This window comes from Carettochelys insculpta, chromosome 22 (assembly GCF_033958435.1).
Source record: "Carettochelys insculpta isolate YL-2023 chromosome 22, ASM3395843v1, whole genome shotgun sequence".
Classification (NCBI taxonomy): Eukaryota; Metazoa; Chordata; order Testudines; family Carettochelyidae; genus Carettochelys; species Carettochelys insculpta.
The window spans coordinates 15,221,156-15,248,751 of NC_134158.1; the positions used below are offsets into that span (position 1 = coordinate 15,221,156).

The 27,596-nt window shown below is 61.0% G+C and overlaps 3 protein-coding genes across 6 annotated transcripts; 2 read left to right on the top strand and 1 right to left on the bottom strand.

Moving 5' to 3' along the window:
- Positions 1–734: 734 nt before the first annotated feature.
- Positions 735–5,237, top strand: LOC142024523 (uncharacterized). 2 transcript variants are annotated; one of them, XM_075016596.1, is made up of 4 exons: positions 735–788; positions 1,517–1,867; positions 2,448–3,050; positions 3,413–5,237. In XM_075016596.1, exons 1-4 carry the CDS (start codon positions 782–784, stop codon positions 4,246–4,248), a joined length of 1,797 nt encoding a protein of 598 aa, XP_074872697.1. In that variant the 5' UTR covers positions 735–781; the 3' UTR covers positions 4,249–5,237. The 2 variants fall into 2 exon arrangements, with proteins under 2 accessions (XP_074872697.1, XP_074872698.1); XM_075016597.1 differs by having other exon boundaries at positions 758–788; positions 1,520–1,867.
- Positions 5,238–9,407: 4,170 nt separating this feature from the next.
- Positions 9,408–13,869, top strand: LOC142025272 (uncharacterized). Its single transcript, XM_075017897.1, has 5 exons — positions 9,408–9,573; positions 10,672–10,869; positions 11,337–11,564; positions 12,835–13,020; positions 13,312–13,869. The coding sequence occupies exons 1-5, from the start codon at positions 9,408–9,410 to the stop codon at positions 13,554–13,556; spliced, it is 1,023 nt and encodes a 340-aa protein (XP_074873998.1). The 3' UTR covers positions 13,557–13,869.
- Positions 13,868–27,082, bottom strand: FAM83E (family with sequence similarity 83 member E). 3 transcript variants are annotated; one of them, XM_075016308.1, is made up of 6 exons: positions 27,058–27,082; positions 25,066–26,195; positions 21,820–21,987; positions 21,216–21,340; positions 17,508–18,027; positions 13,868–16,129 (listed from the first exon to the last, which is right to left on the bottom strand). In XM_075016308.1, exons 2-6 carry the CDS (start codon positions 25,504–25,506, stop codon positions 15,896–15,898), a joined length of 1,488 nt encoding a protein of 495 aa, XP_074872409.1. In that variant the 5' UTR covers positions 25,507–26,195; positions 27,058–27,082; the 3' UTR covers positions 13,868–15,895. The 3 variants fall into 3 exon arrangements, with proteins under 3 accessions (XP_074872409.1, XP_074872408.1, XP_074872410.1); XM_075016307.1 differs by lacking the exon at positions 27,058–27,082 and having other exon boundaries at positions 25,066–26,306; XM_075016309.1 differs by lacking the exons at positions 21,820–21,987; positions 27,058–27,082 and having other exon boundaries at positions 25,066–26,306.
- Positions 27,083–27,596: the final 514 nt, after the last annotated feature.

Here is a 27,596-nt window from a genome sequence, read left to right on the forward strand (position 1 = left end):
GGCTCCTGGGTGCTATTCTGAAGACTGGGCCATGCTCTGAGCACCTGCTTCCCAGCCTCTCAAGGCACCTTTGGACCCATCAGTTGCCAATCCTGGCTTGGATCAGGGAGGGGCAGCGTGTGTGGGTGCACCCAGCAACCTGGGCACAAGGAGTGCATGGGCCGGGAGTGGCGTGGGGCTGGTTGGGGAACACAGGCAGGTTTGCCCCAGACCTGACCAGATGGGAAAGGGGAGACTGGCAGAGCAGGGGCCCAAATGCCTGAGTTCATTACCTAGCCCTGTCTCGCTGGGTTACCTGTGGGCGGGCGATAATCTGGCAGGGCCACGTCTGCCCCCCTCCCCTGGCAGAGACACAGCCTGTTGGGGCACAGTGCAGGTGGCCCACTGGGGTCCCTACATCGAGGCCGGCTCGCAGAGAGATGACGCAGCTTTCCCCAAATCACCCCCCTAAACACTGGTGGATAAGAGAACCCCAGTGTCCTGGTTCCCAGCCCCCCCCCCCACCTCTAACCACTGGACTCCACTGCCCTCCCAGAGCTGGCATGGAACTGAGGAACCCTGGCCCCCAGTTCTAACCACTGGACCCCGCTCCCCTCCCAGCGCTGGGATAGAACCGAGGCCTCCCTCTCCTCTGCGGTGTGTGACCGCATGTAAAGGGTTAACAGAGGCTCAGCCCGAGCCAGGAGGGGGTGGGGCGATGAACCGAGGCTGCAAAGAGCCCGAGGGACAGTTCACTCGGGTCGGCTACTGGCGCTGAGCGGGCGGGTCTCCGCTGCGGGGCATGGCGGGTGAGAGCGGGGCGGGAGTCAGGACTCCTGGGTTCCCTGCTGGATCTGGGGGTGGAGGTCTAGTGGTTAGAGCAGGGAGGGTAGGGGGCTGGGAGCCTTCCTGCATCTGGGAGGAGGGTGGGGTCTACTGGTTAGAGCAGGGAGAGTAGGGGGCTGGGAGCCAGGAGTCCTGGGTTCCCTCCTGGATCTGGAAGGGGGGTGGGGTCTAGTGGTTAGAGCAGGGGACAGGGGTGTGGGGGTTGGAACCAGACTGTCAGGCAGGAGAATGGGGGCTGGTGGTTTGGAGGGTGTCAGCTGGGAACCAGGACTCCTGGGTTCTGTTCTGGATCTTGGAGGGGGTGGTGTCTAATGGTTAGAGTGGGGGGGTTGGGAACCAGGACATCAGGGCCAGGGCTTGTGGTTCAAGGGGGGGCTGGGAACCAGGCCACTGGGGGGCTGCTGGTTGGAGTGGCTGACACCATCTAGGAGACAAGGGGAGCCTAGTAGGTGGGGGGCTGTCTGCCCCCGACCAGTTGCCCATTGCTGATGCAAACCTTAGTCCTAATCAGCAGTTCCTGTGCCATGGGAATTTCTCTCTCAGTTAGGAGCAGGGGCCCATCTGCCCAGGTATCTGGGCTGTGGCCCTGCCCACCCCACCACTGTTGTGTAGTAGAGTCCCCCTGCTGGCTAGTGGAGGGTAAAGTCCACCCAGCTGGCTCCCCCACCCCAATAGCAGTTTCTCCTTCCAGCAGCTGGCACAGAGGTCCTGGAGCCACGCTCACAGCTGGCCCTCAAGGGGGCTGTGCTGGAGCTGCTGCTGAGCCACCCAGAGGGTGTCCCCCTGCGGGATTTTGCGGGGCTGTTCTCCCGCCACCACAGCCGGTGCCTGGACCTGGCCCAGCACGGCTACGGCTCCCTGCGCCACCTGCTGGCTGACATGAAGGAGCTGGTGGTCCTGGATGAGGACGGTGAGGAGCCAATGGCCCAGTATAGACGCCCAGCCTATAACCCACTGCCCAAAGCCAAGCGCCCTAGGAGACGCCACCGGCCCCGGAAGGAGGTGACACGCGAACGGCAGCAGTCAGAAGCTTCTGGAGCAGGTACGATTGTGGCGTGGGGGGGCTGCCCCCAAGTGAGTGGGAATGGGAGAGGCATGGGGGGCTGCTCCCTGGGGGGGGGAAATGGGAGTGAGTGAGGGCTGAGCCCTGGGGGGGGGAATGGGAGAGGTGGGGGGGCTTCCCCCATGGAGGGGAATGGAGAATGGCTGCCTGAAATCCCCCTCACTGGGATCTCTGCCCTAGATGCAGCCACCATGTCCCAGGGAACAACTGTGCCTGGGGAAACGCAGGCAGGAGGGAACTTGAATGCTCCTCACACCCAACTGGGAGTGAATTTGGGGCCCTGATTCGTTGCCCGAGTCTCCAGTGGTGGAGCTGAAAGACCCATGCTTGTACTATGGGGCAGACACCACTAGGGGGAGCCCTGGCTTGATGCAACACCTGCCCCTGCTTGCAAGAGCTCCCCTGCACTGCAACTGCATTGCAAGACGAACAACAACGCAGCTGCCCCCGAAGACCGACCACTGCTCGCCCAGCAAGGCCAGGCTCTGTGCGTGCGGTGCCCTCTGCAGGAGTCTGATGATGCTGGCTGGCTCACAGGGCATCTCTTCTCTCTCTCCAGCTCCCCGGCTATGGAATTCCTGCCACCACCTGGCGACACCCTCTGCTGCTCCCCCGGGGCCTCCACCAGCCGGATCTGCCCCCAGCGCCCAGCTTCCCCGAGCCATCTCGCTGAGCCACTTCCCCAGCTCCCACCCTCCCAGGGCTACCTATCAACAGATGCCCCTGTGGCCTCCCTCCACCCAGCCACTGGGCCTATCAGCCTACCCAGAGGCATATCTGAGTAGCCCCACGCTGGTCTGCTCCACCCAGCAGCTGCACATGGCAGCGCACCCAGAGGCTTATCTGAGTAGCCCCACGCTGGGCCCCAGCAGGCTGACCCCCCCGGCCAGCCCCCACCTGGCTCCCTCTGCCCCTGAGCAGGCTGAGCTGGAGCAGAATGTGGCTCAGGTCCTGCGGGGCTACCCCGATGGCATCTCCCTCTTCCATTTCCGCCAGGCCTACGGTGCCACCTACAGCCATGCCTTCCCCCTGGACAGCTCGGCCTCGGTGAAGGAGCAGCTGGCAGCCATGCCAGGGACTGTGCGGGTGGAGGGCTGGGGGGTGCAGACAATGCTCTACCTAGTCTGCCCCCCAGAGCTTCCTAGAACCACCGAGGAGATGGGTACGTGGTGGGTGTTGGGCGGGCTGCAGGGGGGAGAGTGTTGAGTTATGAGGCTGGGGAGGAGTTGAAGCCTGTGGGTCAGGCTGGCTTTGAGCAGTATCCAGCTAGGCAGGACCAGGCTGGGTCACTGCTAGGGGCATCAGCAGGGGGCGCTGGGCGGCAGGGAGCGGGGTGGGGGCCCAGCAGGGGGTACTAGGCAGCAGGGAGCAGGGTGGGGGCCCAGCAGGGGGCGCTGGGCGGCAGGGAGCGGGGTGGGGGCCCAGCAGGGGTGTCAGGCTGCGGGGGGCTCGGTAGGGGACACTCTCCCCTTGCTCTAGGCTTTCCAGGCACTGAGCGACTTCCCTTCTCTTGTGTCTCTTTAGGTCTGTCCCCATTTCTGCCAGGGGTGGCTGCCCCTCTCGCCAGCCCTGGCGCGGCTCTGGCAGCCCCAGCTGCGGTCTGTCAGTCTTCTTCCATCGCTGCCAGCCCCACAGAGTCTGCCCCGGCTTCTGAAGGCCTGGAGCAGCCCCCTGCGCAGTGCAGCCCTCCCGCAGGACACAGGGTGGCACCAGGGGGCCCAGCTGAGTGCCTCGTCCTCCTCACTGCCCCAGCAGCACCTTGGTCGCCTGAGACAGGATTGGAGCATGCAGCCAGGGGACACGTCACTGAGGAGACTGTTGTCATGGAGGGCGTTACCACGGCTACGCCCGGTGCTGTGCCATCTGAACTGGCAGCCGAGCTCCCCCTGCCACTGGCATCTCCTGCATTCCTGTCCTCTGCGGGCTCCCTCTCAGTTCCCCCCCCACTGCTGAGCCTGGACCACCTGGCTGATACAGATGCTGTCCTCTATGGCCTTAACTCTGTGTCCCGCCGTCCAAGCTGTCCCCGCCCGGAGCCATCCACCCCTCCCACTTTGCCAAGACCCATCTCTGTTGTTCCGTCCCCCCAGCCTCTGACAGTGACGGTCTCCACTGAGCCAGCATGGTCCCCCCTGCAAGGCGTCTCGGATTCCCCCAGGGAAATACCACCCTTCAGGTCCTTCTCTCTGGGTGTGCCCATCTTGGCAACCCCCTACAGTCGTTGTGAGGATCGGGGGGCACCAAGGGGAGCAATCAAGCCAGAGCCCTGTCTGCCCCCCATTTCCCTTCCCCATCCTCCACCTGTGGGGAGTAAGAGGAAGCCATCCAAGCACAAACCCAATTCCTGTGTCCTTCTGTGAGGCCGGCTGTGTAAGCTGAAAGTGTCTGTGTGAATTGAGAGGCAGAATGTTAAAGCAATGGGCTAGGTCAGGTTGAATAAATGAGGGGAGGTGCAGGAGAAGTCCCCCACAAGTTGGAAATGCTCCTCTCCTGCTAAGGAAGAAGGAACCTGATTGTCACCGATCCAGCTGAGAACGGATCTGGAGAAGGCCCCACCGGGCATGTCATGAAGAGACTGTGGGGAGGCGGAGGCAGGTTTTGCTATGGGTCGGGCGAGGGCTGCATGAAGGGCAGTGGGCTGGTTTGAATGGAGCAGGGTGGCCCTATATCCCCGCAGTGCCCCGGCCTAGAGGTGGAAGGCAGGTGTACCCCAGCAAGGCAGCCAATCCTCTTTCAAGAGGGGGAAAGGGGTTTGCTAAGGGGGACAAGACAGGGGTAATTTTTTTCTTCCTTGAAAGCTGGGGTCTGGCTGGGATTCAGCCACTGGGGCAGATCTAGAGCCCCCCTCCCCTTTTAGTAGCAGCTGGAGTGGATATCCTGGCAGGAGATCAGGACTCACCTCCTCCTGTTGGAGGAAATTGTGAGTGCTAGATTCAAGGTGATGTGGAATGATTTGGAGTTGCCTGTTCCACTGGGTGGGGGAGGACAGGGAATCTAGAACCATCTAGGCTCTGGTAGGGAGCTTCTGGAACCCACTCCACTTGGTCAGGATCCAAGGTGCTCTAGAGACTTGTCCACCATGATGCATCTAGAACCCACTGGTTATGCAGAGGCCTGAGGAATGTAGCACCCATTTTGGAGAATACTCTAGAATGTGCTCCATTTGGCTGTGGTCTTGTGCATCTAGAATGCACTCCATTTTCTGGGGATCTACACCCTCCACCCTGGTTTGGTGGGGCATGCACACCCCCAGTGTTGTGAAGCCCCCCTGGAGTCATTTCATTGCTCCTGAGCAACAGGAAAAAAATTATTTGAATATTTATTTTTCCACACCTCCAAAGACTCTTGTTTGGTATTTTATTGGATGCATCTTCAGCTGTTCTCCCAATAAATTTTCCTCATGTACCATCTGCTTCTTTCTGCAGCATTTTTCTCATCGCGGAGGGGGAAATCCATGATGTGGCAGGGAAACCGTCTCTTACAGGTTCTGAAGTAGAGCGGCCCTGGCGTGCAGAACCTGGAACCCAGCAAAGCAAAAGCCTCCGCAGGAGGTTTCTGCCCGTAACGCACTTGGGCAGCGTGTGCTGCAAAGGAGAGGCCTGATCAGCACAGAACAGAGCAGACGAACGTCTTGCTCACAGCACTCCTGTTAATGCAGCCCAGAACAGTGTTTGCTTTTTGTTTTTTTGCAGCTGTGTCACAATGTTGATTCATATTTAGCTTGTGATCCACTCTGACCCTCCAGATCCCTCTGCAGTTCTCCTTCGTAGGCTGTCACTTCCCATTCTGGATGTGTAAAACTGATTGTTCCTTCCTAAGCGGAGAACTTTGCCTCGTCCATATTGAACCTCTTTCTATTTACCTCCGCCCATTTCTCCAGTGTGCTCAGACCTTTTTGAATGACAGCCCTGCCCCTCCGGGCTGTAACTGCACCTGAGGTGCAGACAAGCACTGCGGAAAGGTAATCCTAGTGCTTTTGGAACAGCAGTGATTTGGGAAAGCTGGAAGAGCCCTATTTGTTTAAGAAAAATTGGCTGGACCAATACGAAGACTCAGGTATAGACCACATCTGCTCTGTTTTCTCAGAACCAGGCATATTGCTGCGAGTCACAGTTGAGTGATGAAGATGGGGTGTGTAAGGATTTTATTCCCCTATGGTGCCTCAGTTTCCCTAGGCCCAGCATCAGTGCATAGGGGTGAGAGGAGTTTTGGTGTGATGACTTTTCAGGAGTAGGCCAGGCCCTTCCTGCTTGTTGTAACCTTGGCCACCAGGCGACACCTTTCTTCCCCAGGTGTGGGGGAACAGGGCAAAGGCAAGAGGAGGGGCCTGGCTGGTTTGAGTTGGAACTGGGCTGTGGGGTGGAGCAGTCTCAGCTGGCTGGGGAGGAAGGGGGCAGGGCGAGGGCCCCAGCTCGGGGACCCCCCTCTCCCTGGATGGATTGTACTGATGGCTCCCGGGTGTCTGACAAGTCTGTTCCATGCTGCATCCCGATAACCCTCCTGTCCTTCCTTCTGAAGCCGTGTCTACACGTGCATGCTACTTCGAAGTAGCGGCACTAACTTCGAAAGAGCGCCCGTCACGGCTACACGTGTTGGGCACTATTTCGATGTTAACATCGACGTTAGGCGGCGAGACGTCGAAGCCGCTAACCCCATGAGGGGATGGGAATAGCGCCCTACTTCGACGTTCAAAGTAGGGACCGTGTAGTCATTGCGCATCCCGCAACATCGAAATAGCGGGGTCCGCCATGGTGGCCATCAGCTGAGGGGTTGAGAGACGCTCTCTCTCCAGCCCCTGCGGGGCTCTATGGTCACCGTGTGCAGCAGCCCTTAGCCCAGGGCTTCTGGCTGCTGCTCCTGCAGCTGGGGATCCATGCTGCATGCACAGGGTCTGCAACCAGTTGTCGGCTCTGTGGATCTTGTGTTGTTTAGTGCAACTGTGTCTGGGAGGGGCCCTTTAAGGGAGCGGCTTGCTGTTGAGTCCGCCCTGTGACCCTGTCTGCAGCTGTGCCTGGCACCCTTATTTCGATGTGTGCTACTGTGGCGTGTAGACGTTCCCTCGCTGCGCCTATTTCGATGTGGTGCTGCGCAACGTCGATGTTGAACATCGACGTTGCCAGCCCTGGAGGACGTGTAGACGTTATTCATCGAAATAGCCTATTTCGATGTCGCCACATTGAAATAGGCTACTTCGATGTGGGCTTCACGTGTAGACGTAGCCTGAGTGAGCTGCATGTGTCTCTGAATGGGCCCCCCCAAACTGGTGCCATAGAAAATCCAGAAGCTGGAAAGTTGTACCACAGCTGCTGTAGAATTCCTGTCTGGTTACTGTAACTGGTTCTGTTTTCCAGGCACTGAATGCTTGGGGGGAGCAAATTCCGCACCCGGAACAGCTGCAGAACTGTGGCTTGTGCCAAGAGAACAGCTTAAAATCAAACCTGGGCTGGAGGTCAGGTTGTCAACTTCCTATCTGCAGATAAGCTAACGCCCTTGCCCCACCCCCTACAGTCACTCCTTTACACCTGCTGGGGTGTAACTGCCCACAGGTGAAGTGGAACCTGGAAGATACACACATCTCCTAGAACTGGAAGGGACCTTGGGAGGTTATCTGGTCAAGTCCCTGCCCTCTTGGCAGGACCAAGCACCATCCCTGGTATCTATTTGCCCCAATTCCTAAGTGGCCTCCTCAAAGATTGAGCTCACAACCCTGCGTTCAGCAGGCTAATACTCAAACCACTGAGCTATCCCTCCCCTGGGAACTGTTATAGTCTGCTCTAAAAGCCAGCTGGCTCACAGCTGAGGCTGTAGCAGAGGTTCCTTTCTCTGCATAAATGGCCTGAGTGCAGGGGTGGAAAATGCCCCCCAAAAGTTACTTGAGTACAGTAAAGATGTGCCGTGTGTAGTTCTGACTCAAGTAGCTTTCCAGAGGGGCACCAGCAACTTGTACTTAAGTAGCACACCCCCTGCCCAGCAGTTGTACTTTTACTCAAGTAACTTTTGGGGTACTTTTCACATCTCTGCTGGTTTCACATAGGGCTCCAGTCCCAGCCTTGCATGAGGGATCCCGGCTGCTGCTCCACTCCCAGGGCTCTGCTGTCAGCCCTGTGCTCACCTCAGGCTGGTACCCCACTCCCAGAGGGGAGGCGTGTGTGTGAGAGGGAGTCTTTGCCCAGTTTTCAGGGTGACACCTTTCCTTGTGTGTGGTCCTTGTGGCTCAAACAGGAGCCATTATTTGTGGGAGGCAGGGGCTAGAGCTGTCTGTCTGTCTGTCTCTTCAAAGCATTGGCCTACTGGTAGACCCTGGGCTAGTTGCTCCCTAGTCTCTCTCCCGTGCCTCAGTTTCCCCATTTGACCAAATGTGAGCTGGGAGCTCTGCTGTGGAAAAGTGCAGAAGCAGAGCTGGGGGTTAGGGTCACCTTCTCTGTCCAGGTCAGAATTCTGTGACTATCCCCCGCCGTGCTTGGTTCACAGAACGATGGGTGTCTCCTGCCTTGCAGAATAGGGCTCCCTGTGCTGCAGTCTCTGGGCCCGGGGGCACAGAGAGTTAAAGTCCACGCCACCCCAGTCGCTTTATCTGCTCCCTTCCAGCAGTGCCTCCTGTGGGAACAGGACCCAGACAGGCTCAGCTGGGAGCACAGATCTGTCTCCCTCCCCTCCCTGATCTGGCCTGTTCTGTGCCCCGCTGCCTTGCCCACTGTGCCTCCTTTCCAAGCTGCTCACACCAATCCCTGAGCCCAGATTGTATGATTGGCCTGGGTCCCCCATGGGCCAAGGCATCGTTTATGGGCTTAACTCTGCCCAGAGCGCCCAGCCAGCTGCCCTCCTTGACCCTCACACTACCAGGATTGTGGCTTGCTGTGACATCCCCGAGACCTCCTGCACCTGTCATCTCATCTCCCAGCTGCTCCTCTGGGAGCATGGGGTTCCCAACACCCCCTGACACCTCTTTATGCCCCCTAAATCCTCCTCAAATGACTCCTGTCAAGGAGGCTTTATCTTTGCTCCCACTGGGGAAACACCCACATACTCCCTGACCCCATATATTGGGGACCCCCCCATGTGTCCCACTGAAGGACCCACCCCCACACAGGCTTATAAACTGCTCACTCAGTGACCCCCACACCACAAAATGTCCCCTGATATCTTAACGGTTGCCCCCATTCCCCTCCTCTCCCCACGTGTCCCCTCCCCCACCCAAGGCCTAGAAAATAAGGTGGGCCTGGAACTCCCAGAGAGAACAGGGATTGGTTCTGAACACCAGCCAATGGCAAAGTCTGTTGTTCAGATTCCCATGTCAGTGAACAGAGGGTGTCCTCTGATTGGCTCTCTTGGGTTCCGCCCCATCAGGGACGAAGGTATAAAGGGAACCAAGGGGGAACTCCTTACCTTCTGGTTTTGGAAGCTGGTTTGTGTGGGTCTCTTTGGAGGGAGCTAGGGCACCTGGGTTCTGCCTCTGGCTCACAAGTTCCCTCCTCCCACCTGGGCTGTGCCCAGTCGGTGGAGGTCCCAGCTGGGCATCATGGAGCCATGGTTTGAGGTGGTGGTGGTGCCAGCTGGTTCCCAGGAGCTGAGCTTGGAGCATGATACGCCGGCTGGGGAGGGGGGCCCCCCTGCTAAGAAGAGACCTCGCCGTTCCCCACCCCCAACAGAGGCCCCTATGGAGTGGGAGTCCCTGGAGCTGGCTGGTATGGCTGGTGTGGGGGGCCTCTGCCTGCTTTTGTGAGGGGAGGGGCAGGGCAGGGCAGTGTGGGAGGGGCTGATGGAATGACGTGTGGTGGACAGAGCCAGGAGGGTTTAAAGGGCAAAGAGGGGTGGAGGGTTTTCGTAGGCCTGGGGGGCGGGGGTTGGGATAGAGGCCAGCGGAAGGGTTGGGCCGGGGGGTGCTGGTGTGTTCGCCCATCCCAGGTGTCCCGCCCAAGGGTGGTGGTACCCACTCTGCATCTTCCCCAGGGAGCAGTTCCAGTTTCTGGGGCCCATGGGATCCCAGCCCCATGGCCACTGCCCCCTGGCTCTTCCCACCGGCCCCGGTTCGGTTTGCAACCAAGTGGGGTCCTAGCCTCTGCCCACTTCAGCTTGGGCTGCCCCCAGCTGGCCCCTCACCCAGCTCCCAGCTCTCCATGCTGTCTCCCCAACACCGCCACGGCTGGGTCACTGGGGCCAGCTCACCGGTGGCCCAAGGAATGGGTTTGGCCAAGAGATAGGGAGGTTATGTTAGGGCCAGGGATGGTTCCAGCAGGATGCTTGAGTCTTGCCCCTGGCTCTAAAGGGGAGTGGGGACTAGTGGTTAGATGGGGGTGGTGGTGATAACCAGGTCTCATGAGTCCTGTCCTTGCCTCTGAAGGGGAGTGGTGGCTAGATGGGGGGGGTGATAACCAGGACTCCTGAGTCCTGTCCTTGGCTCTGAATGGGAGTGGGGACTAGTGGTTAGGTGTGGGGGGGTAATAACCATGACTCCTGGGTTCTAGTGGCTGGATGGACGGGTTGAGTCTGAGCTCCTGGGTTCTAGCCCTGGCTCTGAAGGGGACAGAGGTGCAGTGGTTAGAGCAGGAGGGATGGGAACCAGGACTCCTGGGTTGTGTCCCTGGCTGTGGGAGGGGAGTGGGATCTGGTGGGTTAGAACTGGAGGTTAGGCGGAGGTTCTGCACTTGGCGGGCTGGGGCGGAGGGGCGAACAGGCACTGACTGTACCTCAGCCTTGATCTCTTCCCCAGGTCCCTGGCCCGCCCTGCAGCCCTGTTGCTGTTTTATCTCTGGCCAGTGTCCATGATTTTTATGTTGCTTTAGGGCCTCTACCTCCCCAACCAACCCCCCATTGCACGTTGGCCGATGGGCCTGCACCAGCTCCAGGGAGCCCCCTCAGACCAGCCTCACACTTGGGCCCCCCGTCCTCTGCCTCCTGCGGCCCCGGAAGAGGAGACCCCGTGCACCAGCGGCGGAAGAGACCTGCTCGGTCGAAAAGACGGAAATCCATGGGAAACCGAGGTAGTGACAGCAGAGACATAGGAGCCAGGACTCCTGGGTTTAATCCCTGGCCTGGGAAGGGGAGTGTTGTCTAGTGGCTAGAGCAGGGGGGAGCTGTGAGCTAGAAGTCCTGGGTTGTACCAGTGACTCTGGATGGGGAGTAGTGTCTGGTGGTTAGAGATTGGGGGCGGGGAGTCTGGACTCCTTTATTCTATCCCCAGCTCTGAGGGGGCAGTAGGGTCTAGTGGTTAGAGGGACAGCTGGGCGCGAAGACACCTGGGTTCTATCCCTGGCTCTGGGAGGGGATTGAGGTTTAGTGGTTAGAGGGGAGTGGCTGAGACCCAGGACTCCTGGGTCCTATTGGCAGCTCTGGGAGGGAAGTAGGAACTTGTGGTTGGAATAGTGGGGAGGGGCTGCCATGAGCTGGGATTCCTGGGCTCTGGGAGGGGTGTGATTTCCAACCCCGAGCTCTGCTTTGTCTGTCCCAGGTCTGGCAGCCATCGCCCCCCTGGTGCGCGGCATCCTGTCGGCGTTCGCCTCAGGCCTGAGGCTGGCCAAGTTGCTGGAGATCATGAGGAGCCAGCATGGGGTGGACGCGGAGGCCCTGTGCCGGGCCGTGGGCAGGGCAGGTGTCCTGGGGCTGCTGGCCCAGGTTCCTGGGCTGCGGGTGTGCACCCCAGAGAGAGGTCCCCAGTGCCGTATCCTGCTGGACAGAGGTAGGGGCTGGTGGCTCCCAGCTTCCCCTTCCCCACGGATCCTCCTCCCATCAGACCCACGGCCGCACCTGCCTCCTCTCAGGATTCCGGCACACCCATTGTTAGCACCCCGCTGATAGTGGGGTTCCCCAGGCTTGTAGCCCACCGCTGCCTCCTCATGAGCTAGGCAAGGGGGCTCTGCTTGGCAGCTGTTGCAGATGCGCAGGTCCTGGGAACCCCCCTTCAGTGTGACAGCACTGGGAGGGCAGTGGGGTCTAGTAGTTGGAGCAGGGAGCCAGGTGTCGTCCTTGAGGCTCAGCTCCTTCACGTCCTGGGACCACGCCTCTTGCAGCCCCAGCCCGGCTGTCTGTACCGTGGGGCTGTCCCCTTGTTCTGTCCCCCGGGGGGCCTATTCCCAGAGGGAGCAGCGCAGCCCTGGGCTCCACATCAGAGCAGCTCTCAGCCAGTGGAAAGCAGGGTTGTTGGGCATTGAACCCAGGCCAGGAACGCGCTGGGCCTGTCTCCCTCGCCCAGCCGGGCTGAGTCCGCCTCTGCCCTGCCCTGCCCAGCCCCGGCCTCCTTCCAGGGGTGCCTCAGATATCTACTCCCGCACCTCCCACTTTGTCCTCCAGCCAGGTAACCAGCATCACCTGGGCCACTGCCTTCCCCACCTCTCCGCTTCCTGTATTCGCCCCCAGCTGGGCAGGTCACCAGATCCCCTCTCTGCAGCCTGTTGTCCTCCTGCTGCCCAGAACCACCGGTGCTGTCCGTGCTGGGTCTGCCAGCACCAGTTGCTGGGGGCTGCGCTCTCCAGGCTGCCGGCTGGGTGGCCAGATCCCAGCTGGCCCCTGCAACCCCCGGCTCCCTCTACCCTTGTTGAACCGGTGACCCCCAGGGACATGGAGAGCTGCCCCCACAAACCCTCCACTCCCTCTCTCTCTGAGACCAGCTGTGTGCTCCTGCTGGGACCTGCTGCCTGAGCCCGTTGCTGGGGCCAGGGGACCTGCTCGGAGTTCGCCAGTCCTGAGCGGCTTGTGCTGGGCGCACTCCGGACAACGTGGCTGCGCCGTCTCCTGTTGCAGGGGGTGTCTCAGGCCGGCCGGCCGGCGGGGGTTCCTTTGGGTTCCAAGGGGCACAGCCACTCACCCCCTGCCTGGGGGCATTAGGCTGTTTTGGCCTTGGTCTGGCCTGGGGGGCTCTGACCCCCACCCCCAGCCCTGCTGCTGCTGGATCTGGTCAGCGTCCGAGATGTATTTTTTGGCTATACATTCTTCCTCTCCTCCCTGTCTAGCCTTGGCAGGTGACTCTGCACCTGCACCAGCCTCGGAGGTGCCCCCCTGTGGCAGCCAGACGCAGGCAACTCCCCGCTTGGCTCCCGTGTCCTCTTTCAGCTGCGGCCCTGGGAGAAGGGACCTGGCGCTCCGGCGGCCGAAGAAACCTGCTCAGCCGAAGAGAGCAGAACCCATGGGAAACAGAGGTGGTTAACGTGCAGGGTTGGGAGGCAGGACACCTGGGTTCAATCCCTGGCACCAGGAGGGGAGTGGGGTCTAGTGGTTGGACCAGCGAGCTAGGATACCTGGGTTCTCTCCCCAGCTCTGGGAGGGGGGTGAGGCCTAGTGGTTAGAGAGGGGCTGGGAGCCAGGACTCTTGGGTTCTCTCCCCAGCCCTGGGAGGGGAGTGGGGTCTTGTGGTTGGAGCAGGACTCCTGAGTTCTGGCTCCAACATCCCACAGGCCCCTCTGCCTCTGATCTCCGGTGTCTGTCCCCAGATGCAGCTGCCACCCTCGCCCCCTTGCTGAGGCTGGTCCTGCGCCCCTTCCCCCTGGGCCTGGGGCTGCCCAAGCTGCTGGAGGCTGTGCGGCGGGACCTCGGACTGGACCTGGTGGCGCTGAGCCAGGAAGCCGGGTACAGGGATGTGCCAGCGCTGCTGGGGCAGGTGCCTGGGCTCCAGCTTCACAGGTCCAGGCACAGCAGCTGCACCGTACACCTGGAGGCAGGTGGGTTGGGGGTGTAAATCTCCTCCTCCACAGTCTGGGACCCCCTGGATCTGTGCACTGTTGGCCTCCTCCCAGCGTGCTCAGGCAGGTCTCAGCTTTGCCTGTCTCCCAGGAGAGATCACCTCGTGGGTGGCCTGTGGCCCAGGTGATCACCACAGTCCTGTCCAGCCTCGCAGTCTGGGCATCTGTCGTCCCCCTTCCCTGGAGCGCAGGAGCAGAGCCAGCTGGCTTCCCGTTGGAAGTTTTCAATCCATATAAACACCGGGAAACGCTCACACCCGACTTGACGCTCTGTTGACGGCGAGGAAAAAGTTCTGGCCACTTTGGGAAGAGAAGCTTGGGGGTGTTTATTTGACCTTTTTCACAACCGAACTTCATATTTCAAGACTCTGCTGGGCGGAGGAAATGCTGAAATTTGTTTCACAACAGGTGAAACTTCAAAACCTCAGAGTTTCCCGTCATGTGGGGAACCTCGTGGCCTTGTGCCCTGCGTGTGACGCAGGGTGGGAGGGAGGGGTATGTTCACGCAGCTCTGGGCCCCAGACATGGAGTGAAATGGTGGGGGGGACGGGGGGAGGCCTGCAGTGTAGCAGTGGCTCCAAGCTCAGAGTGACCCGAACAGCTCCGCAGCTGAGCCCCTTGCCAGCGGAACCCAGTCCCTTGCCAGCAGCGGTAGTAGGTTGTTAGCCGGTGGAATGTCGCCTCTAGCAGGGGAGCTTATAAAAGGGCAAATGCTGGGAAGCCCTTTGGAGGGGGAGGAGGGGGATGTGGCCCCTGTGGTCCTATTGATGGTGGTCCCCCTTTTTCCCCCACAGCCTCATCCTCATTTTTCTCTGCAGTCCTAGGCCCCCCCAAATCCTGCTGAGCTTTATGCGGGGGCGGGGTGTGAGGGTGAGACACAGGCAGAGGCTAGATGTGCCCTGGCAACAGAAGGGGGGGCGGGTACAGCAGCTCCCCCACCTGGCTAGCTGTCTACCCCTGCTTTGCAGCTGTAGCAGCCTGGGGATGCGGACCTAGCCTGGGCCGGGTGCTCCCCTGCTAACTAGTGGGGTGTGAAACCTCCCCAGGCTCTGAGGCACAAGTCCCCACCCCCCAACCACCACCACCCTGTTCCCTTTTCTTCCCCCTTTGCCTGGGGAGCTGCTCAATTGCACCTCCCCCTGGTCAAGTGGTCCCCCCTCAGCTGGTGTGTGTTGGGGGGACAGTGAAGGGGATCTGTCCCTTCTGCCCCACAGAGGCCCTGAGCCGTTGGGCTGGGAGGGGAGGCCCCACACTTGGCCCAGGGTCCCAGCAGGAAGCAGTGCCTCAGACTTTCCACAGGGAGTTGAATTTTCATCCCTTTTCTGCTGGGCCCCAGTGGTCAGGTGAGGTCCTGTGTTCATTGAAAGCCGAGAGCCAGCAGCAAGCGCAGGTTTTGGGGGGGCTGTGCTGTGCTGTGTGCCCTGCTGGGCCCCTGCTCTGGAGCTCAGCCGCAGGGACAGGAGGGGGTGCTGGGAGACAAACTCCCTCTCGCAACAGGCAAATGGTTCTGACCTTTGTGCAAAAAGATCAAACAGCTTGTGTGAGCTGGCGATGCCACTCAGATGCACAGCCCCTCTCCCGCAGCTGGGGTGAGAACCCAGGAGTCCTAGCTCCCAGCCCCGCCAAGCTCTAACTGCTAGCCCCCACTGCCTTGCCAGCACTGGGACAAGAACCCAGGCATGCTAGCTCCCAGAAGCCCCCTCCCCCTCTAATGACTAGCCCCACTGTTGTCCCAGTTGCATAGGGGCTGGGTTCTCTGGAACTGCCCCATCCCATGCTGCTTGCCAGGCCGAGGGGAGACACCTCGCCAGCTCTGCTCAGCGAAAGCCCCAGGCTGGGGTGGAGGGAACTTGCCCCCCCCCGGGCTGCGTGTTGGACCAGCCATCGGGCGCTCTAGCAGTGCCGTGGGCAGGGGACATCCCGGTGCCTGGCCAGCCTGGGCTGTGAATGTGGCTCAGCTGCCCTAGATCCTTCCCCAGCACCCAGTCTGGCGGTCCAGTGCCCTGTAATCCGCACTCTGCTGGCTGCAGGGCTCCCAGCGACTTCCCAGCTCCAGCTTGTCAAACACTGTTAACCGGGGGCTGGAAATAGAGCCAGGAGATCGCAGTGCACTCCAGGATGGCCCCTCAGCCAGCACCAGCTCCTCCCAGTAACACTGGGGTAAGCCAGGGAAGCCTCTTCGGAATCCAGCAGCAGGCACCAGTTCTTCCCAGTAGCACCAGTTTAACTCTTTCTGGCGCCCGGTTGGATCCAGTGTAACCCGTGGGCCTGCCCCACTGGGGGGCAGTCTGGGGAGATGGGGGGCTCTCAGCCCTTGCCGCCGGCTGGTGCCCAGTCAGTAGTGGTGCTGTCTGCTGTAGCCGTGGAGGGGCCCCCAGACCCGGGCTGTGGCCCCATTGTAGAGCTGCCCCTGCAGCCGGCCCAGAGCCCCATAGCCGTGCACCAGGGGCCGGTAGGTGGGTGACAGGAAAAGGGGTGCTGGGTGGGGGTCCTCGCGGGTGGGGGGCACACACCTCCGCCTCATCAGCGCCCGGGCAGGTGTGTCCTGCGTGCCCCACTTGTGCTTGCTCTGGGGGTGGAATGGGGGGCAGCCCCCCAAGGACAGTTAGTGCCATCCAATGGCCCCCCTGTACTGCTAGCTCCCTGCCCAGCCCACCCCAGCCCTTTGTCCCCCTGCTCCTAGAGCTCCTCTGCTCCCCCAGACCCCTCTCTGCCCCCCAACTCTCTGCCTCCAGCAATGACCCCAAACTCACCTAACCGTGCCCAGCCTCAGCTGCCTCTGCTCCCCATCCCATCCCCCTTGTCGCTCAGGGCTCCCTTCCTGCACCCCCAACCTGCAGCCCCTCCCCAGCCCAGCACCCCCCAGATCCCCATCTACCCCCTGCCAGGTCCTATGCTCCCCACATCCCTGAATTCCCCCCCATCTCTTCCTGGGGGGTTGTGCCCACAGCCCCCCCAGATCTGCTCTGGTGTTGATTCACCCTGCCCCAGAGTCACCCTCAAAATTCCATCCTCAGCTCCTGGGGAACTCCCCACCCCAGCACTGGGGTGGCAGGTCTGGCAGTGCCAACCCCCACCTCTGCCCCCCCTCAGTGGGCTGGGGGACAAAGCAGGGGAGGGAGCAAAGGAGAAAGGAGGCGGGAGAGGAGCCACCCCGGGAGTTAAGTTGGGGGCTGAGGAGGGGCTGTGGCCCCTGTGTCCTACAGCTCCCCAGGGCAGAGGAGAAGCCCCGTGGGGCAGAGGAGAGGCCCTATGGAGCAGAGCTGGGCATGGTGCCTCGGTCAATATTGACGCAGGGCGGGGGAGGTGTTGCCCCAAGGTGGGGACCAGGAGGCAGCAGGCACTGGAGATGGGGGGGGGCACATCATGCCACCCTCAGCCCTGCCCAATAGCCAGTTCTGTGCCCCCCCACCAAAACACCCAGGGAGCCCCCTGAGATACACACAGAGCCCCAGCCCTGTCCTCCCCTGGGATCCCCAGTTCCACCCAAAGCCCCCACTCTCCTCCCCAGGATGCACAGGGGCTGCAATATCCTGAGTCCTACCCCTAGGATGGAGAGGGGGCCCTTTGGATCCTGGGGGGCATTGTGGGGGATATGGGGCATGCTGTTTGAAACAGGGCTCCCCAAGTCCACTGCTACTGGGGTACATAAGATCCCCTGCCCTGCCCCCTGGGGTACACATGGCTCCCCAACTCCCAGCCCTGCCCCTGGGTACATGGGGTCCCCCAAATCCACTGCTTTGGGGTACACAGGATCTCTTGCCCTGCCCCCCAGGGTATACATGGGCCCCCAAATCCCCAGCCGTGCCCCCCAGATACATGGGGTCCCCCAAATCCCCTGCTGCTGGGGTATGTGGGGTCCCCCCAGCCCTGCACCCCAGGATACAGAAGGGGCCCCCAGGTCCCAGCTCTGCCCCCGGGGTGCACCGCCCCCACCCCCCGCTCACCTTGGCCTCGTCGGGCTGCTGGGGGCCGTCGCGGCCAGCGCTGGAGCCGGAGAGCTGCGAGAGGCGGCTCAGGTCCCACAGGGACTTGCTGGGTCTCTGCCCCATGGCGCCTGCCCGCCGGCCCGGCTGCCCGCCCCGCTGCCCGTCGCTCCGGGCGCTGTGCCCCTCGGGGCCGGGCCGCAGCAGCTCGTCCCCGGCTATGGCCCGCGTGGCCCGCACCAGCTCCCACTCCCCAGCCCGGCTGCAGGCCACGGGCTGGGGGGCCACGGAGCGGCGGGCGGCCACGTGGTGGGGGCCCCGGGACAGCGGCGGCCCGGCCAGCTCGCTGCGGTAGGGGGCGGGCAGCCCATTGGGGGGCGTGGGCTGGGCCGGGGGGCTGGGCGGGGGGTCGGGCTGGGTGGGCGCCAGCGGGTGGGAGGCGGCGTAGAGCATCCGGAACTCGCGGTCGAAGGCCCCGGCGATCTCGCCCGTCAGCAGCGTCACCAGCTGGCGGCTCAGCCGGGCGTCGCTCCACGTGAAGCTGCGGGGGACAGTGGGGGGGGGCAGGAGGCGGGGGAGAAGGGGGGGCGGAGGGGGGGCAGGGAGGAGATAGCGGGATAGGTGGGTGGGGGCAAGTGGGTGCAGGGTGGAGGAGGGGGTTAGTGGGGTGCAGGGGTGGGGTTATTGGGGTGCAGGGTGGAGGTGGGGGTTAGTGGGGTGCAGGGGTGGGGGATTATTGGAGGTGCAGGGTGGAGGTGGGGGGTTAATGGGATGCAGGGGTGGGAGGGTTAGTGGGGTGCAGGAGGACAGGGAGAAATGGAGAACACAAAAATATTCTGCAAGAGCAAAATTAGGCAATCCCCCGAGGAAAAGTAACTAACTCCCCTGGGCACGGGGGGGGGGTCCCAGCGCCCCCCCCAGCACCCCTGCCCAAGGGAGAACCTCCACACGTGGGAGTGAACAGTGACGTTGCCCTTCGATGGACCCAGGTGGTGAGATGCGCCCAGTGCCGGGGGGTGGTGCTGAGCCTGCCCAGCGCTGGGTGGGGGTGGGGGGTGGCACCGCTGGGCTGGGCAGAGCAGTCACTCCGATGTTGCATGGAGCTGCATATGCGAGGTGCTGGGTGGGGGGGGGCAGCATTCCACAGCAGGGGGCACCGGGGGAACCTGGATGCGGGGTCAGGGGCACCGATCCTGGGCCTGATCCTGCTGTGCCAACACAAAAGCTGCTCCTCACCCCAAAGAGCCAATGTGGCTCGGGTGAGACACGGCGGGGGAGGTGGGGGGACAAACTGGGGGAACAGTGTAAGGTAACCTCCCCCCGGGGGCAGTATAGCCTTGGACGCCTGGGCTCCCACTGCCAGCTAGCCACGCCCCCCGCTTCTCCTCCCCCCATGCCTTGCAAGGGCCCCGGAGGCCTGGGTTCCCACTACCAGCTAGCGCCACCCCCCCCACCCTCCCTTCCCCTCCCTCACCCATGCCTTGCATGGACCCGGACGCCTGGGTTCCCACTGCCAGTTCTCACTGCCCACTGCTCTCCTTCCTCATTCATTTCCCCCCAGCCCCACTGACTCCTCATCCAGATCTTCCCCTGCACCCTGCCCGCCCCCCCGGTGCCCCAGCTCGGCGCACAGAGAACCGCACCAGCCGTCACCCAAGCAGGACTTTATTCCACCGGCTCTCATAGCACCCCCTGCAGGACGGCCACCCCCAGTGCCAGCAGCAGGCCCAGGCTGGCCCCCCGAGGGCGGGCACCAGCCCGGTTGCACAGACTGCCCTTGCAGCATTGGGTGACCAGGCTGTAGGTCACCCCCATGTAGCTGATGGGGTGCTCCTTGCCGCAGTTGAGGGCCCGGGTGCAGCCCTTGGTCTGGATGAGGGACACCCCCAGGGCGGCACCGTGCCCCACAAAACAGTCCTCGTCCGCTGCGCAGCTCATGCGGGTGCTGGGGCAGTGGCGGGAGGCCGTCACCTCGCAGAAGAAGCATTCCTTGGGGCTGGCGCCGCCAGGCAGCGCCAACAGGAGAGCCAGCACCAGCAGGGGTGGCATGGGGGGGGCCACGGGAGGGATCGCACAGGCGGGGGGCAGCGGAACCGGAGCCTGGAGCTGGATCACTCCCGGGGGGACGTCACAACCAAGTCCTGGACCTCCTGCTCCCGTGACTTCAGGACCAGGGTCTCAATCTGGCTCTCCTGCCTCCGGCGCCTTCAGAGTAAGGGTCTAGATCCAGCCCTTCTGGCTTCTGCACCGTCAGAACCAGGGTCTTGGTATGGCTCGCCTGGCCCCAGCACCGTCAGACCCAGGGTCTAAATCCTGCTCCCTTGCCTCCGGCGCCTCCAGAACCAGGGTCTCGATATGGCTGTCCTGGCTCCAGCACCGTCAGAACCAGGGTCTAGATCTGGTTCTCCTGCCTCTGGTGCTTTCAGAATAAGGGTCTAGATCCAGCCTTGCTGGCTTCTGCACCTTCAGGATCAGGTTCTAGATCCAGCTCTCCTGGCTCCAGCACCTTCAGAACCAGGGTCTGGATCCAGCTTGCCTGCCTCTGGCGCCTTCAGAGCCAGGGTGTGGATCTGGATCACTCGAGGGACCTCACAGTCAGGTCCTGGCCCTCCTGCTCTGGATCTGAGCTGCTGGAGAGTCTTCAGGACCAGGGTCTGGCTCCGGATCAGCCGCACCTGCAGTGACTGCAGAGCAGGGCACCGGCAGGGTCCAAAAGGCTCAGCTGCCGTCCCTCCAGAACCAGGCAGGAGCTGCAAGGCCTGGGGCTGACAGGAAGATCTGGATGCCCAGTTCCTCAGAACGTGGCTCTCTCACTCTCACCTGGTTGCTCTGAGCTGCTGCCTCCAGCCCCCTGCCCTATGACCTCACAATACGGCTGCAAGAGTCTCATTGGCCAATTCCAGCCAGAGTCGGGTGATGTCACAGTGTGTGGTGTCATCACCATGATGTCACAGTGAGCAATGTCACCATGCCGTCTGGCGCCCAAGAGAGTAGGGGGGCAGCCAAGATGGAGTCTGGACAGGGAGGGGAGGAGTCAGGACTCCTGGGTTCCATCCCTGGCTCTGGGAGAGGAGTGGGTTCTGGTGGGTGTTGGGGGAGGGGCTGGGAGCCAGGACTCCTGGGTTCTATCCCATACTTAGCCCCTAACCGATTGCAGGATCCTTGCCCTCACAGGATTCCCCTTCTGTATTGTGGGGGGTACAGACCCCACCCTAGCAGGGGGCACTGAGCCATCTGCTCCCCCCAACACGGCCTCGCTGTCCACCCCTTGGCACCTGCCATGTGATCTGTTCCCTCCAATGCCGCTTAAACCTAGAGCTGTTTCACTATGGCACCCTCCACTCATGAATCGAGTGCAGTAGGTTCTCACCCTCCCTGCTTAGCCGGACGGGTCCACCACCATCCCTCCCCTCCCCCCCCCCACACCACTGATGCCCAACCACAGAGATCAAGGCCTGACGCTGAGATATGGCCCCCTCTGGGGTGCAGGGTCTGGTTATAGGGACACCCCTCGCCCAGCACAGATGCAGCCTCTCTGGGTGAGACAAGCCAGGAGAGGCTGAAGGGAAATTCCTGGGGCTGCAAAGAGCGGGGTGGGAGCCCAGCAGGGGGCGCTGGGCTGTAGGGAGGAAGGTGGGAGCCCAGCAGGGGGCGCTGGGCTGTAGGGAGGAGGGTGGGGGCCCAGCAGGGGGGTTCTCCCCACCCACTCATCCCCACCGTCCCCCTCACCTGTAGCTCCCCGTTATCACTGTGTCCCCATCGATCAGCAGAAACTTCTCCTTCAGGGTCCCGGTGACCCACTTGTGCTGCCGACTCCAGAAAGTGCAGCCTGCAATGACCCGCACCCGCAGGTTCTGGGGGCGGGGAAGCGACACACAAAGTCAGCTGGTGGGGGGCCAAAACAATATTTCAGGGCTCCCCTCCCCAGGGCTGATACCAGACGGGAGTGGAGGGCCCTGAGCACAGCCGGATGCCCGATACCTCATGGGCTCAGCAGCGGGGTGTGCTTCCCTGGCCGGCAGGGCTGGCCCCAGTGCAGCACTAGGGGGCGCTGTGCTATGGGGGGGCAGGGCAGGGCAGGGGCTCCCCCCGCTAACAAGGCTGGCCCCAGTGCAGCACTAGGGGGTGCTGTGCCATGGGGGGGCAGGGCAGGGGCTCCCCCCCCGCCAACAAGGCTGGCCCCAGTGCAGCACTAGGGGGTGCTGTGCTGTGGGGGGGGCAGGGCAGGGCAGGGGCTCACCCCCAGCAGGCAGGGCTGGTCCCAGTGCAGCACTATGGGGCACTGTGCTGCAGAGGACAGGGGGGGCTCAGCACCCCCAAGGCCAGACCCTACCTCCATGTAGTGCACGTTGAGGCAGGCGGCCTTGGCCATGCTGAGGAAGGCGTCCAGGTGCTGCTCCCCCAGGATCAGGTACACGGGGACCCTGCGCCTCATGCCCACCTCGTGCAAATCCAGCAGGATATCGGGGTCCGTGAAGACATCCATCACGACGGCAACCACCTGGTAAACCCCCCCACAGAGAGCTGCAGACACCCCCTCTTGGGGTGTCGCTCCAGGGTGGGATTGGCTGGCTTAGGGGGCAGGAAGTGGGGCAGGAGCCTGTCCTCTCTAGGAGGTGCTGGCTCCCATCTGGCCCCCAGGGTGGCATTAGCTAGCTTGGGGGGCAGGGATTGGGGCATGGGGCCTGTCCCACCTAGGGGGCACCGGTTCCAATCCCCAGGGCACAGGGTGTGCAGCCTGTCCCCTGCAGGGGCGCTGGCTCCATTCTGGCCCTCATGGGTGCATGCATGGAACAAGTCTGCTAGATCGGAGCAGTAACATACAGACCCTTGATCTCAAAAGAGCAGATTTCGACTGCCTCAGGGAACGGACGAGCAGGATCCCTTGGGAAACGAAGATAAAGGGGAAAAGAGTTGAAGAGAACTGGCTGTATTTTAAAGAAGTCTTACTGAAGGCACAGGAACAAACCATCCCGCTGCATAGTAAGAAATGCAAACATGGGAGGCCGCCAGCTTGGCTTAACAGGGAAATCCTTAGTCAGCTTAAACTCAAAAAGGATGCACACAAGGAATGGAAAGGTAGACAGTTGACTCAGGAGGAGTATAAACATACGGCAGGAGAATGCCGGGCAGTAATCGGGAAAGCGAACGCACCATTGGAACTGCAGCTGGCAAGGGATGTGAAGAGTAACAGGAAGGGTTTCTACAGGGGTGTGACCAATAAACGGGTTATCAGAGAAGGTGTGGGGCCATTACTGGATGAGGGAGGTAACCTAGTGACAGATGATGTAGGAAAAGCTGCAGTACTCAACACATTTTTTGACTCAGTCTTCACGGGCAAAGTCAACTCTGATATACGGTCCTAGACGATGCAGTATGGGAAGGTGGAGGGCAGCCATCTGTGGGGAAGGAACAAGTTCTGAGCTATCTAGAAAAACTAGATGTACACAGATCCATGGGTCTGGATTTAATGCACCCCAGGATACTGAGGGAATTGGCAGAGGTCATTGCTGAACCTTTGGCTGTTATCTTTGAAGACCCTTGGAGATCGGGGGAGATACCGGATGACTGGAAGAAGGCAAACGTAGTGCCCATCTTTAAAAAAAGGAAATAAGGATAAATCCAGGGATCTATAGACCCGTCAGCCTTACCTCAATCCCTGGGAAAATAATGGAGGGAATCCTCAAGGAATCCATTTTGGAGCACTCGGAAGAGGGAAAGTGATCAAAAGTAGCCAACATGGATTCATCAAAGTCCTGCCTGACCAATCTGATTAGTTTATCTGACGAGGTAACAGATACTGTGGACGTGGGGAAGTCAGTGGATGTGATACACCTTGACTTGAGCAAAGCTTTTGATACGGTCTCCCACAACATTCTTGTCCATAAGTTAAGGAAATATGAATTGGATCCTTGGACTATAAGATGGATAGAAAGCTGGCTTGATGGTCGGGCCCAACGGGTAGTGTCAATGGCTCTATATCTGGATGCTCTATATCTATATCTATATCTGGTCAGTTTCAAGAGTACCACAAGGCTTGGTTCTGAGGCCGGTGTTGTTCAACATCTTTATTAATGACCTGGATGAGGGACTGGATTGCACCCTCAGCAAGTTTGCGGATGACACAAAACTACGGGGAGAGGTAGATACGTTGGAGGGTAGAGAGAGAGTCCAGAGTGACCTGGATAAATTGGAGAATTGGGCCAAAAGAAATCTGGTGTGGTTCAACAAGGAGACGTGTAGAGTCCTGCACCTGGGGCGGAAGAATCCCAAGCATTGTTATAGGCTGGGGCTTGACTGGCTCAGTAGCAGTACAGTGGAAAGGGAGCTAGGGGTTATGGTGGATGAAAGGCTGGATATGAGTAAACAATGTGCCCTTGTAGCCAAGAAGGCTAACGACATGCTGGGGTGCATTAGGAGGAGCATTTTGAGCAGATCTAGAGGAGTAGTTGCTCCCCCCTATTCAGCACTGGTGAGGCCACATCTGGAATATTGTGCCCAGTTTTGGGCCCCCCCCAGTATAAAGGATGTGGATTTGCTGGAGCATGTTCAGCAGAGGGCAACAAAAGTGATTAAGGGGCTGGAGCACAAGACCTATGCGGAGAGGCTGAGGGATTTGGGCTTCTTTAGTTTACAGAAGAGAAGACTTAGGGGTGATTTAATAGCAGCCTTCAACTTCCTGAAGGGCAGCTCTAAATAGGAGGGTGAGAAACTCTTCTCAATGGTGTCAGATGGCAGAACAAGGAGCAATGGTCTGAAGTGGAAGTGGGGGGTGTAGGTTAGATATTAGGAAAAACTACTTCCCCAGGAGAGTGGTGAAGCACTGGAATATGTTGCCAGAGAGGTGGTGGATTCTCCATCCCACATGACAAAGTTGTGGCTGGGATGATTTGGTGGGGTTGATCCTGCTTTGGGCAGGGGGCTGGGCTAGACAACCTCCTGAGGTCCCTTCCAGTCCTGTGATCCTATGATCTCAGCCCAGTGCATCCATCCATGGCCCTAACCCTGACCCACCCCACACCCGGTGTGAGCCCCCAGCAGAGAAGTGGCAGAGGAGCATTCAGTGACCTTCCTGGGGGGAGCTGCCCACTGTGACAGCTGGGGGAAGATGGGGTGAGGGCACGTCCACTCCTTCCCTGCAGAGTGAGTGAGTGGCCGAACCACTGCAGCACACGCTGCTCAGCCTGACTTCCTGCCCCAGTCGCAGAAGGGGCAGAGGGCACCAGCAGAGCTGGGGAGGGGGAGCTCAGCATTAGCAGTGGCTGTGGGTCAGGAGTGAGGGGCACTGGTGGTGCTCGAGGGGTCCTGGCTGGTTCAGTGAGGCAGAGACTGAGAAGGGTATATTAGATTCCCAGCATCATTCTTTGGGGAGTCCCAACAACAGATTGAGCCCCACTCCACTCCCAGGCCTAGGAGAGAACCCAGGCATCCGGGTCCCCTCCCACGCTAACCGCTAGCCCTCACTGCCCTCGCAGGCCCAGGAGAGAACCCAGGCATCCTGCCCCCCCACTCTAACCACTAGCCCTCACTCCCCTCCCAGGCCCAGGAGACAGCCCAGGAATCTGGGTCTCCCTCATACCTTGGCAGCCTGCTGAATTTTCCTGCGCACCAGCTCCTTGACCTTGGGGGCCCCGTCTGCAGGCGGATGCGTGTAGATCTCTGCGTGGGTGATGCCCTTGCAGTTGGTGTCCAGGGGCCAGCCCAGCTCCAGGTCAGGGATGGGGTCATCGGAGCGCCCAGGCCAGTAGCTGAGGCTCAGTTGGTCAGCGTTCCCGTCCCGCTCCCCAGCCGGCTCCGGGATGTCCCGGGCTGCCTTGGCCAGGTGCTGGAGCTCCTCGTCGGACAGGAAGGGGCGCAGCCCATCCTGGGCCAGGCTCTGTGCATAGGCCGACTTCCCTCCGGACAGCAGAGCCTCCACGGCCAGCCGCTGCCCCTCCGAATAGAAGAATTCGGGGCTGGATTCAGTCACCTGAGTCTCTGAGGGGGCGTCCTCCAAGCAGCCCAGCTGCGAGGCTGCCATGGGCCCCTGGGGCTGGGAGGGGGGGGCCACCGCTACACACAGAGGTACAGACACAAGAGATACACAGAGTCACCTCAGCTTGCTCGCTGCTCAGGCAGAGTCCGCGAGATCGGGGCCCCGTCAGGCCAGGTGCCGCCCAGGCACAGACTCACCGAGATCAGGGCCAGTTGGGCCGGGTGTTGCCCAGACACAGAGCTCACAGTCGGTCCATCCTATGCCCTGGCCAACGCATGGCACCTTCTGCCCATTCAGGCCCCCATGCTGGGCACCCCCTACCCGGCCTGGGTCTAAGAGGCAGCAACATCTTTAGACAAACACTTCCACAGCCGGCTCAGGGGTGCCTCTCTCTGAGGGCAGGTCCCCACTGGAGTGTGCCCTTATCTGGCCCGGGGGGCAGAAGAAAGGCTGATTTAGGGGGCCAAAGTCCCAGCTTCAAACACGGGAGACCTGGGTTCTTGGTCCTGCGGTGCTGAGGCCTTGAGCAAGTCAGTTGGTCTCTCTGTGCCTCAGTTTCCCCAGCGGTGCCACAGAGACAAAGCCCCCCAGACGTTGAGGCATGTCTACAATAGCTGTGCTTCCAGCTCGGGTGTGGGGTCTCTCCTGGGCTGACCAGCAGCTGCACGTACCCTTGAGGCTTGGCGATGCGGCTCCTGCCCAGGAAGGTGGGGGGACTCCCCTGGTCGAGGGCTCTGGAGAAAGAAAGACGAGAGTTTAGGGGAAGACAGAGACTACAGCTCTCCCTCTGCTCCCAGCAGGGCAGGTTGAGGTCCCCAGCCTCCACTTCTGCTAATTGCAGGGCATTGTGCCTGGCAAGGCTATGTGGGAAAATGGTTAGGGCTGGGAGCCAGGACTCCTGGGTTCTTTCTTTAGCCAAGGTGGGGCTGGTGGCTGGAGCTGGGAGCCAGGAGTCCCGAGTTCTATCGCTGGCTCTGGGAGGGCAGTGGCACCTAGTGGTTAGAGCACAGGTGCAGGCAGGGCAGGTCACCTGAGTTCTAGCATCGACCACACACTGGCCCCAGAATAAGCTGATCACTGGGGTTGGGGGCGGTGGGTGTCTTGTTTCCTGCAAACAAACAGAACCAGCCTGGCTGGGAATTTCGCTCTGCAATCAAGGAACCAGGAAGATCAACAGGATGGAGCCACAATAAAGCCCTGGTTCCTAAACACCCCCTGTTCTAGCCACCACACCCCACTGCTAGGGAGAGACCCCAGGAGTCCTGGCTCCCAGATCCCTGCTCTATCCATCAGCCCCCCATTGCCCTCCCAGAGCAAAGGAAAGAACCCAGGAGTCCTGGCTCCCAGCCCCCAACTGCTCTAACCACAACACCCCACTGCCCTCCCAGGAACAGAGAGAACCCAGACATCTGGGCTCACAGCCCCCTGCTCTATCCATCAGCCCCCCATTGCCCTCCCAGAGCAAAGGAAAGAACCCAGGAGTCCTGGCTCCCAGCCCACAACTGCTCTAACCACGACACCCCATTGCCCTCCCAGGAACAGAGAGAACCCAGACATCCGGGCTCACAGCCCCCTGCACTCACCCCCAGCACCTACCTGGTCCAGGGATCCGGGTTCTAACCCTCCCTCGCTCTGTCCCGTCTGTTAATGATTCCCAGGCTGCGCTCCGCCCCAGGCTCCGCTGCCCACCCTGCAGGCAGGCAGGCCCTGCGGCTGGGCACAGGCGTGCCGAGGAAGCACCCAGAGGGCAGAGCTGCCAGTTACAGGGAAAGGTGACTCATCTGGGCCCAGCCTCCCCGAGCAGCAAGCGAGGCTGGGGCAGGTGATGAATGGGACCCAGGAACTTTGCTTTAGGGTGGTCGCCAGAGCTGCCAGTGGGAGAGTGTGGGGGGGCGGTTGCACGAAAGACTCACAGGGGAACCCAGTCCCTGCCCCAAGTCCCTTGTTCTAACCACTAGACGCCACTCCCCACCCTGAGCCAGGGGTGGAACCCAGGAGTCCTGCCTCCCATCCCCCCTGCTCTAGCCACCAGGCCTCACTCTCCTCCCAGGGCGGGGGCGGGGGTTGGCAGCCCTAGTCCCAGGGGCCGGTGCCCTTGTGTACCTATGGGACACGGGGCGGGAAGAGCGCAGGGC